We start from the raw sequence: 11,447 nt of genomic DNA, 5'->3' as shown, positions 1-11,447 counted from the left end.
GAAGAAGATGAATAACAATTTGTGCAATCATTTAAATATTTGTTGTGATTTTCAAGGACATCTTCATTATATTAGATGTGTTTAAATAGCTAGTTATTGCATGATTTTACTCTGATCAAGCTTTATAATAAGCACTAAGTTGCCATTTGAAAACATAATCAGCTACCACCATTCAATGTTGTACTTTAGAAAGTGGGTTGTCTTCTTATTCTTATTGTTATATTTGTTTTTTTATGATTTGCAAATGGGAGATTTTCTTACTGTTAGATCGGTTTTTATTATTATTATAAATGTACTCTATTGTGTAAATAATACACCGAAGAGAATCTTATTAATTATTTTTCACTCATTGTGTATCTCTATTGTGGAGAAGGCACTAAAAGAAATGGCATCTATCAATGAATTGGACAACTTATTCGGTAGAGAAGAAAAAACCAAAGTGGACTGCAAGGATGTGTTCACCTAGGTGAAAAGCTTCCATCATAACAGTGTCTGCTCTCCCCTCTCCTCTCCTGTAGCTCTCCTCTCTTTTCTCCATTAAGAGTGTCTCCTCTCCCCTCTCCTCTCCTTTTCATGGGCTAGATTGTTAGGCAAATTATGGATCATCAGTTGAGTGAGAGTGGACGCGATCGCTTCCTCCCCTGATCATCAACGCTCGCTTGACGCACCGTCCAGTAGCTCATCCCCTCGAAGCTCACTCGACACCTCTCTCTACCTTGGCCTAGTGATCCTATTTATAGGGAAAAGGTATGAATTCATAATCAATCCGTTTCGCTTATTTTTCCCACAAACCATTGCCCAAAAAGTCATATTTTGTGTCGAAACTATGCCCAAAAGGTGTCCCAACCACTGGGCTGTCTTGGGCACTTCTAGGAGCAAGTCCTCCCCTTCTTCTTCACCCCCTCCCGAACGCCGCATCCTTGCAGCTGCAGCGGCCCAGCTCTCCAAAGCCCAGATCTGGAAGAGCTTAAAGGAGAGCATCCCTCACGCCATGGCTCTGGAGGACCTGAAACGCGAGGATATATTCCTGCAGGGCGAGATGAGCTCGCACAAGAAAACCGTGCGGCGACTGAGCAAAGATCTGTACCAGGTGGTGAGCATGTACGCGGTGCTGCAAGGGGTCATCTTCGCTGCAGTTGCGCAGACCACCGTGTTCACATGTGCGGACTGGTGGGGGCCCGTGTTCATCGCGCTGGCCGTCACCCTGGGCAGCCTCTGCGGGGTCCTGGACAAGCTTCGGAGCGTGGGTCGGCACAAAGAGGACATCAAGCAGTTCAAGGTCAGGCAGAGCGCTATTTTCGATATGATCGACGGGCTCAGGTGGGAGGGCTCACGCTTCGACCTGGACATCACCGAGCCCCAGCATAACTACCTGCAAGACCGAGAGCCCGGCTATCATTGCGTCTTCTCTGTGTACGGGCTCCTTGTGCTGGGTTTCCTGGTGGGTTTTTCGGGCTTGGTCATCACCTCCTGCATCCAGATGCTTTGCAATCGCTGCAAGTGCAGCTAAACCGTCGATTTCTAGACCAAAAAGTAGTTTTGAGCTTGGGGCTTGAAGTTATAAGAGTCTGCTTCAGTTGAGCTGAAAAACATTTGTTTTTTGATTTCTATGGCCGACTCCTTTGCTAGCATTTTGCCCGTTGTGATGTGAAAAAAGCGTCATTGCTCTCTCCCCCCTGCCTGGTAGTGGTGTAATCTGTCGAGTGTTAAACCTGTGGTTCCGCAACTCCCCCCTGCCTAAAGGCAATGGTAGGATTGACAAACAGAAATGAAAGTGCTGAACGGAAAAACCACGTGGGAAAAAGTGCCTTCACCCTGCTGTAGCTGGATGTTATGTAACATATACAGAAATGTAAATAAAAAAGGTAAACTAAGATAAAATAAAACAAAAGAGAAAGAAAAATAGATATATACAGAGGATGGTAATAATTGCTTAGCATATGGGACTGACCTCTGAGCACGTTTTAGCTTTAGAGTGCCTGACTCTGACATCTATGCTTGTAAGCGTATTACCGCGGTGACTTGGTTGCGACCTTTGAATGCAGTGCTGCAAGAAGGTGGTTGAGTTGCATAGATGAATTTCTTTGCAGAGCTACGGGAAATGTTGTAGAAGCCTTGCCAAATAGTCGACTTTGGATGTAGATGGCCTTCTCTTGGATCGTCAGATCATTGAAGGATAGATCGGCTTCATTTCCTATGGATGTAGCATGGTTTGTGAAGTTTTGAGGAGAACCCTCCAGTGCTTTCTTTAGCAAGATACTTCTTCTTGTTGTAGTCAGCTTTGATTACCCATTTGCAAGTGGAAGTGGCAGGTAACAAAGGGGTTCTCTTTGGCTGAAGATTATGTCTATGAAGCTCCTTTTGGGGTTGTTCTTGTTGTGGAGGTGGTTTGGTTGTGTGTGAAGAAGTTGTTGCTTTGGACTCGAAAGCAGAATTTGAAATTGGTTGCTTCGGAATCCAAATCTTTGTTGCTCCTTGGTAGTAGCCTTGGGCTTGAAGAATACCTTTTCTTTGGAATCCACTTAAGCTCACCATGAGGCTTAGAGTTGTACGTCTTCGGGGCTTGTTGATGGATGAAACGTTTTGAATTTCTTATGTTCTTTGAAGGATCTACATTGGATTGTAGCGGTGAAGTTGGAATGGTAGTAGATTGTCGGGAAGACTTTGGCACCCAGAATTGGCATTCCCCCCTGCCGTAGCCTTGTTCCTATAAGAGTGACTTCTTTACCATCCATCCAGCATGATTTGAGCTTGATTTTGCTGGTATCCATAACTTTTCTTCAATGTTCGCTATTGAGCATTCTTGGCTTTCACTGGTAGAAAGTTGTGTAGTTGATGGATGCTTTTTAGTAACCCCTGCTGTGTAGTTTGTTCCTGTAAGGATTTCAGAGTTTACCTTAAGGGTGTACTGATGCAGTTCCCAATCCAATTGGCAGTTGGCTTGCCTGATCCAAAACCTCCTAACACAATCTCTTCAAGAGCTTGCTCTTTGTTAGCAACATAAAAAAGTGTATACATTGGTTGATCCTGAACTCGAAGCTTAAGATAACAAGATCCCAGACTTGGCGTTTCTGATTTAGAAAAGCTTGTGAAGCACAGTCGTGTTGTTAGGAGAGTTAGCATACCCAATTTTTCCCAAGTTTCATAAGCGAGGACATTGAAGTCTGATCCTGAGTCGATTAATGCAGGTGTTGTGAGTGTAGCCTTTTCTGCTAAGAGTTCTATTTCTATGCACAAGGGTTCCACATATTCTGTGTGGTTCCACTCCCAACGACAGTGTAAGCATTGCTGCTTGTCTCCGTTGTTTTGCTTTCTCTACCCAAGCTTGGGCTTCCTCTTTTGCTAGTTTTCGCAATCATTCTGCTCCTTGCTTTCGTGATTTAGCTTCATGTAGCCTGTTCAGCATCTCCTCTGTGAGAGGTTCTTCGTATCGCGAGGTTCTTCCTTCGTATCACTTGAGACGGCTACCATTGATAAAATTGGCCATGGGTTCGCCATCTAATGTCTCTAGTCTCACCGCTCCACTAGTGTTCAACTCAATGACAACAAAAGGAACTAATCCTCTCATTTTCAGTTTATGCTTGTGCTTCTTGAGCGTGTAAAGCAATACTAGATCTCCTCTACGGAATCGGCCAGTTTTGACGTATTGGTCGTGCCATTGTTTTCTTCGACATTTTTCAGCGTAGATTCCTACTACTGCCAATAGTCTAGCTTCATCCAACTTTTCCAATTGGTCCACTAGCTCGGAAAGCTCGTGTCCCATCCATTCCAGCTCTTTTGCTACTCTTAATGTAGGTAACAAAGAATTCCATGGGCAATATTGCATTCATTCCAAAAACTAAGTCAAATAGTGTAGCACCAAATGCTGTTTTATATGCAGTGTGGTAAGCCCATAGTATAGAATGAAGTTTCTGTTCCCAGTCTGTTCTTGTGCCTTCAACGATCGTTTATGGATTACCATGAATTCTACCAAAAGGGATTCAATCACTTCATTGATGAAATGCACTCCTTGCTCACTCACAATCTCTATCGGTAAGCCATAGCATGTGAAAACTTGTTCGTACAAGAACTTAGTTGTGGTTCTTGCATTGTTTTTTACTGTCGCCTTTGCTTCTACCTACTTACTTAAGTAGTCTGTAGTAGCAACAATTATGTACTCCGCATGTGTGTGGCAAGCTGGCGGTTTGATGGGGCCAACAAAGTCAATACCCCATTTGGCAAAAGCCCTTGCTGCCATTACAAGACAAAGTGGTATGTTGTCACTTGCTACTGGCGGTTTCGTACGTTGACACTCATCACATCTTTTTACATACTCGGCAGCGTCTCCATGAAGGGTAGGCCACCGGAGTCCTGACCACATGATAATTTTAGCAGTGGTTTCTCCAGTGACCATGGCTCAGCACTCAAGGTAATAATCTTCGTTAACGCATAACCTCAAATTGCCGTCCTTTCCTCTCTTGTAAAGTTGCTTCTCAATGAGCACATAGCTACCAGCTTCTACCTCTATGGCTTTCTTTCTATGTTGAGGAAGATCTTCATTAGTATGACCATATGTCAAATATCTCACAATATAATCGCTCCATTGTGGTGTGGACCTGATATGGAAAAGAGTGGGTAAACAACTGGTTTGGTCACACTCGTAGTTTTTCGTTTTTCTTGGGCACTACCACAATTGGTGAAACCCATTCTGTGTGTTCAATTTCATAGATGAATTCAACTTCCAAAAGCTTGTTGATTTCCTCTTTGATTTTATTGGCAAAATTATCATTGTAGGTGTAAGGACGTTGTTTCAATGGCTTAGCATCTTCTCTCATTGGAAGTGTATGCTGGCAAATCGTTGGATCCACACCTTTGAGGTCTTTGTAACTCCATGCGAACACATCTCGATACTCCTTGAGAAGAGATTAGCACTTCTTCCTCTTCAGGAGTTAAGTCCGTTGCGATCCAAACAGGTCGAGGTTCCTCATTAGGCTCAACTAAATCTACCTTCTCAGCATCCTCTGGTCCGTCATATGAGACTCCTGGGGTCTCTGGCTTTTCTCGTATTGGCTGCAATACTATTTTATGGTTCTAGATAGTGTACTTCTTGAAATTAGAAGGGATATTGGCAGTATCCTCTTCTTCTTCTGAGTCATCACTCATGGAAGGCCATGAAGCTTTCAGAGTTCATTTATGTTCTTGTAGAAGAGCTTTTCGCTCAACCCTAGTCATGTAACTCTAGTCAGATCTTGTCTTGCTTGTTGAAATTACAGACTTAGGTTTGGGTTTACGCATTTTCTTCTTGGGATTCTCATTCGTTTTCTCTTGAAGGTTTTGCAGCAGTTGGAATCCATAACGCCATTTGACTTCTTGCTTTATGCAGTCTTCTGCTCCAACATAGTACAAAAACTCATTCTTTCTAGCAAGGTTAGGAGGCACAAAGTGTTCTTTGTCTATGTCCTCTAACTCTTTCAGCTTTTGTTGCTTTTTCTCTAGCACCACTTGCTTACGAAATTTCCTATGACTCTTGCAAAACTTGCGTTTCGGCAAACAATCCTTTGGAAAGTCCTCTTCGCAGCAACCTGGACAATACCTTTAAACAGGAGGAAATCTTTCTCTAGGTGGTGGAGCAGTTGCCATCTTTCTATGGGAACAATCTCTTGCCCAATGATCACCACCACATCCAAAACAAGGTCCTACCCGTTGCCGAGGATATTTCTTGCCAGATGCTGGATTCATAGGAATTGGACTTGGGCCTAATAACATAAGCCAATTTGCATCATTGACATATTCATGGGGGACTACACTTGGGCCTCGGTGATTCTCAACTATGGTTTCGAAGAAAGGATAATCCTCATCAACGTAGTACTCACCATTTCCAATCCCATCTCTACTTCATGAGTTCCCACATATCTAAAAGATGCAGTGCCTAGAACCGATGGTTGGGCTCCTAACACTGGTCTTGCATGTTCTTGTGGTAACATGTTTCTTTCCGAATTCACTGCGGGTCTCATTTGGTTCATGGGTGTGTTAGTGGGTTGCTCACACGTCATCCTAGCTATGTGAATACACTCTTGAGTGACACGCATGTAGTTCCACCTACACCAATCACACCACTTCTAGGTAGGTACATTTCCAGATATGGGTGCAAACGTTTTACAATCTTCGCTTTTGTGGGGCCCACCATAGTATCCACACTGATATGGCCCTTGGGGAGGGGGTTGATTGTAAGGTTGGGGTCTGTAAGAGGAACGATACATATGTCCCATCTTTTTTAGCACTAAGTCAGCTATTTGGTCTGGGTTGTAATCCTTAGCACTTGGAATGCTTGAATCTGACCCTTTGCTTGAATTTGGACTCTCATAGCTTGAGATGCTTGACATGTTGAAATTGTCATCATAGTCCATAGCATCTAAACAACACTCATTAAAACTTGTGTGTTTCTTAGCGCAGAGATGTGCGTGCAATGTTTTGTTTCTGAGGCCCTCTAGGAAGATAGAAATCAATCTCCCCTGGCTTCGCTTCTCTTCGTTTGGGCATCTAGATAGCTTAAAAGCATAGATTTGTGCCATAGTGTTGTGTTTAATGCCCATCTTAGAGAATGCGGCAATGAAATCCTTTTCTAAGCTCTGTAGAGACACTTTCACACTTGGCTCCAATGTCTGAAACCATGACAAAGCCTTATCTAGAGTCAAACCAAACCCTTCTATTTGCATGTGTAAATCTGAGACTTGCTCAGCATGCACAGCTTGTCTGAAGGAAGCGATGTGGTCGTAAGGATCACCGGACTCGTCGAACTTCTTCACTAACTTCTGGAGTGTGGATGGTCTTACCCTACGAGTGTACTCATCGTCATGTCCCTTTGTAGTACCCCTACTTCTCGTTCTATGGGTTTCTTCCCTGTATTCTGTTGGTTTTGGAATGCTATCACTAGCTCTTAAACCACTTCCGCCACTCATTCTTCCATCATAGCCTCTTGGCTCTGGTACATAGATGTGGCTTGGTTTAGGGACTTCAAAAGGATTGACACTATGATCTATAGGTGGTTCTCCTAATGTCGTCTTTATGGATGTCGTAGGCTTGTCCATTTCAAAGTTAACTGTTTTAGGGGGTTGTGTTTCACCGAAGAAATCAGTGTCGTCTGGTTTAGCAGTGGCCTTGGGAGAGGCTACTCCTACTATGTAATAATGGATGATCCCCTAAAAGTAAAGTTTCTCAAGACTGTTCGATCAGGGCATGTGTACATGTTTCCCCAATCGTCATGGTAGTGAACTTCTGTGATTGTGGGACTCACATATACATTAGGGTATTTTCCATGGGTAAGTCTACTCCCGGTTTTGCTAGAGTCATGTAATACAAGTGTAAATGGTCCCTATACAATACCATGAATGGGTCATCAATGAGAATTTTGTGCACTGGAATTTTATGTTTAAGTATATTTTCGTGCTTCTTATCAAATCCAGGTAGTAAATCATCAAAAGTAGAAGGTGGTATACATGTCCTTTCTCATTCCATGGCTGGTGTTTCAATTGAGGTACCCTGACGCACATTGAACTCGGCCTCGTTCTTTGCATGACCTTTTGGAATCGGAAACCCTAGCTTGTCGGTATACTCAGGATCCAACGTAAGAGTGTAGAGTGCTCCATCTTGTCCCACATATTGGTTCTCTTGGTAGTTCACCCATGGCTTGAGTTGTAAATGGGGTTGGATGGTCCTCCACCTTGGCAAGATATCTGCCCATCGGATCACAATAAATATTAGTGCCATAAGCATTGGTATTTACATATGTTATCATTACATTATACTCAATGCCTAGTGCAGGTGCTCTAAATTCATTTAACTTTTCTTTCCCTAAGTTGGAAGAAACCTGAAGTTCCATGTCACGATTGTGACGTATGTATGTATCAGATACTCTCTTCATTGCTGATTCCTGTTGTAGATGCAAAGAGTAACCAGCCAAGGCAACCCCTACCCTTGATTGGTTGCGACTCTTCGCCAAAGGATGTACCTCTTCATCCAATAGCCACATCCCTTCGACGAATGGTTGTACTATCTTGGCTGATTAGAGGTGAATCATTAGGACCTCAATGGAAGGCTTCTTGGATCCTTTTATTTGGCAGTTTAAGGAGTCAAACCTTTTCTCTTAAGAAGAAACGTTTTCTAATTAGAAGCTTCAAAACGGCTACTTTATTCGAATTTGAATTTTGGGAGGAAAATGAAATTTAAAATCTAGCGGACAAAACCATATCATGTAACATATCTATGGAAAGCTCTTGATGCGTAGATCACGGATCTATAATCTCCGCTCAAATCGGAGCTTGTATGTAGAAGTTATGGAGGTCCGAAAATTGTAAAATTGCCTCCCCCCCCTTTTTGGGGGAAAAAGTGCACCCTTTGACCACTCTTACACCTCTCTTACAAACCCAACATTTCAATCCACATGACAACCTCCCATTTGGCTATTCCTTAATCACCTTGATTAGGCTTGGGCAAATTAAAGGGCCCAAGAAGACCCCATTCACTTCCTAATGAACAGTGTGGTGTTTTGGGGAGGGCTGTGTGAAACCTCTATGCCAAGAGGTCCAGAGGGATGGCAGTTCGGACATGCATATGTATAAGCCATGGATGGCCATGATGTATTCACTTGAACTCTTCCATTGAATGTGAATAAAGAAATACCGAAAGGGACGCCAAGCTTTTGGGCCAACAAGTGTCGTCGTTCTTTTTGTGTAGGAGCACTCTAGCTCCCTTTTTATCTGTCTATTTGCTGGATTACATCTGTGCTTGGGTGACTCCTTGTCAAATGTGGTGCTACCAAAGTCAATAAGATTTATCTTACTCCCCGTTTCATTTGAAGTGAATGCTTTGTGGTGTTTTGTAAACACCCAAAGAAGCCGGAGACAGGTTCAAGTGGTGCCTCACAAAACATTATATTAGGATGAAAAACATGCTTTGATTCAGATAGCATCCCAAATATGTGATGCACTTGTAACATGACCTTTCGGTCAACAATCTTCATGTACGCAGGAGAAACATAGAACAACATTTTCAGATTTTCAAATCTGTATGAATTAGGTTCAACATGTCTGCAGTATCAGAGAAAATCCAAACACCAAGTGTAAACATGCAAGTAGCAAAGCGAAAATTTGTTGATAGAAGTACTGCATGTAAAAAGCTAAGGTTTTGTAGGCTTAGGTAGCTAGAAAGCTAGTAACAGCTGGAGTTATGGAGCACACATACCACAGATTCCAAGAGTTGTCATCCAAATTCCTGGACACGGTCAACAGAAAATGGACGATAGCCCCTACTCAAGTGTAACTTCAAACAGTCATGTATCAATGCAAATATGGTTTCTGTAATCTCCTGATCTGAACATAACCTCCTGACAAAACAAATAAAGCCAGATCATTTACCTGAACCCATATGTGCGAAGAAAAAAAAAGCCAGTTTTGCCCTTTTCATTAAGGGTACACAAAACATCTACTTCAATCATGGCCGCCCCTAGCATTTTTCAGTGCTGCGAACTACTTTGATGGATACCTGAACCCATATCTGCGAAGAAAAGAAAGCCAATTTTGCCATTTTCACTAAATGGCCAGAACCCATATCTGCAGGAAAAAAAAGGCAGTTTTGTCCTTTTCACCAAGGGTACACAAAATATTTTCTTCAATCACCTCCTAGTATTTTTCAGCATTGCGAACCACTTTGATGGCTAACTGAACCATATCTACAAAGGAAAAAAAAAAAAAGCCAACTTTGCCCATTTCACCAAATGGCCTGAACCCATACCTGCAGAGAAAAAAAAAGTCAATTTAGCTCTATTGTGAGCATCGTGCTAGCAATCGATTTTGAGCTTGATCTAGGTGAGTTTTGATTATATGCTCCTTCCTCTTCAGTATTGATCACTAGCCATCAAAATGGTTGACAGTGCTGAGAAATACTAGGAGGCGGCCATGATTGAAGTAGATGTTCTGTGTACTCTCGATGCAAATGCCGATCCATTGTCCAATCCCTAGCTCTCTCGGAGCAACATGCCACCTGTGTAAGCTTCACACCTCCTCCAAGGTCAGCCTCTAGTGTTTTAGCTCATCCCAATGCAAGCGGTATACAAGAAGGGCTCACAATGTCATACTTATGCTACAACAATTCTCCCTTGAGATTTCCTGAGCAGAATGCGAGCCAATCTGCACCATCATCTGGAAACCAATACACTTTGAACTTCTCCTCATCCTCAAGCGATGGTGCCTTCTCTCCATGCAAGATCTTGATGTTCACATCAAAGACTAGAACTGAGGGTGGATCTACTGCCATTTCTTGTCCGGGATGATTGTGCATAGGATGCTCCACAGTATGCTGAAGAGAATTAGTGACATAGAATGTGGGCCCTTTTGAAAACTCATTGTTTAAATGAGGAGGATCAATCCTCTTCGTCCTGAAATTTTTCAAGGAAGATGTCCTCATGCCATGATATAAGTGCACTCTCTTTTCATCCCCATCATTAGGATCATACAAAACCTCCCTACCTTCATCAATGGTGCTATCATTCTTGAAGGCAAGAGACCTTTCTACCAAAGTTTCTTGTCTCTTTGCCATGTGATTCTCATTCTTTTTTTTTGGGAGGTGTATTGAAATGCGGGAGATTCACATAAACAACCCTCATCCGCTGAAAAGGCACTCCTTTGCAAGATGTCATGGCGATTATAGCTCATTCCCTGCCTTCCCTACCACCCCTCTTCCCCCAGCACCTCCTCTTCCCCCCCTACCACCACCCCCAGCACCTCCCATGTCACCGCCACGAGGTGGGCTTCTTGAGTTGCATTCTTCCTCTTGCTTTTTTGCTATGCATCCCCGTCTTGTCGTCACCAAAGTCCATTGGCCACCATCTACAGGCTTTTCTTCTACACAGCCCCCAAAAAAATTTCTAAGAGCCCCATCCATAGGGCACACATGGGACTTAACAATATCCTGTAATATAATCAATACAACTTTGAAGTGCATATTCAACTCCAAGAAAAGAATCTTTCAACATTTGCAAGTTCTCTTCCACCACAGTAACTAGAGCAGGCAGAAGATCATTCTGTATGCTTGCAGGGAAAGGATCCTTACTTCCAATCCTCTTGATGTCGGCTGCCAGAACGTTCCTGGAAAGTGATGCTCTCAGCTCGCCTTCCTTGAAGGGAGAAAGGAAGGTCATCTCTGCTACTGCTTTCTGTCTTCGTGAGAACCATCCCAGGACCGCTTTTCTTCCCCGACTGCTGATGTTTCTGCAAACGCATCGCGAGAGAGAGAGAGAGAGAGAGAGAGAGAGAGGTATTAACGTCGGTAGAGAGAGACACAACAGTGTCCTAACTTCTCAAGCCTTTTTTTTAAAGAGAAAAGAATCTTAAGTGTTTAGAAAAAAAAAACATTTAAAATAATATTAAGATTTTTAAGATTTTTTTAATAGTGTCTAGGGAAATAAATTTACC

The 11,447-nt window shown here is 42.8% G+C and overlaps 1 protein-coding gene and 1 long non-coding RNA gene across 6 annotated transcripts; one reads left to right on the top strand and one right to left on the bottom strand.

Annotated features, from left to right (window-relative positions):
* The first annotated feature begins 444 nt into the window (after positions 1-444).
* LOC147621269 (uncharacterized) lies at positions 445-1,608 on the top strand. Its single transcript, XM_086823973.1, has 2 exons — positions 445-712; positions 878-1,608. The coding sequence occupies exon 2, from the start codon at positions 992-994 to the stop codon at positions 1,508-1,510; it is 519 nt and encodes a 172-aa protein (XP_086680099.1). The 5' UTR covers positions 445-712; positions 878-991; the 3' UTR covers positions 1,511-1,608.
* A 3,036-nt stretch (positions 1,609-4,644) lies between these two features.
* LOC147621268 (uncharacterized) lies at positions 4,645-11,324 on the bottom strand. Of its 5 annotated transcripts, XR_015269785.1 has the most exons (4): positions 11,086-11,318; positions 9,220-9,361; positions 8,978-9,065; positions 6,533-7,712 (listed from the first exon to the last, which is right to left on the bottom strand). It is a non-coding gene; the product is annotated as an uncharacterized LOC147621268 (long non-coding RNA). The 5 variants fall into 5 exon arrangements; XR_015269786.1 differs by lacking the exon at positions 8,978-9,065; XR_015269787.1 differs by lacking the exons at positions 8,978-9,065; positions 9,220-9,361 and having other exon boundaries at positions 4,645-7,712; positions 11,086-11,324.
* Between the last annotated feature and the right edge of the window lie 123 nt (positions 11,325-11,447).

The sequence above is a fragment of the Cibotium barometz genome, chromosome 30 (assembly GCF_041138505.1).
Source record: "Cibotium barometz isolate CiBa-2024 chromosome 30, ASM4113850v1, whole genome shotgun sequence".
NCBI classification, from domain to species: domain Eukaryota; kingdom Viridiplantae; phylum Streptophyta; class Polypodiopsida; order Cyatheales; family Cibotiaceae; genus Cibotium; species Cibotium barometz.
Note: the sequence above shows the minus strand (reverse complement) of the source record. Positions and strands in the feature narration are given on the sequence as shown.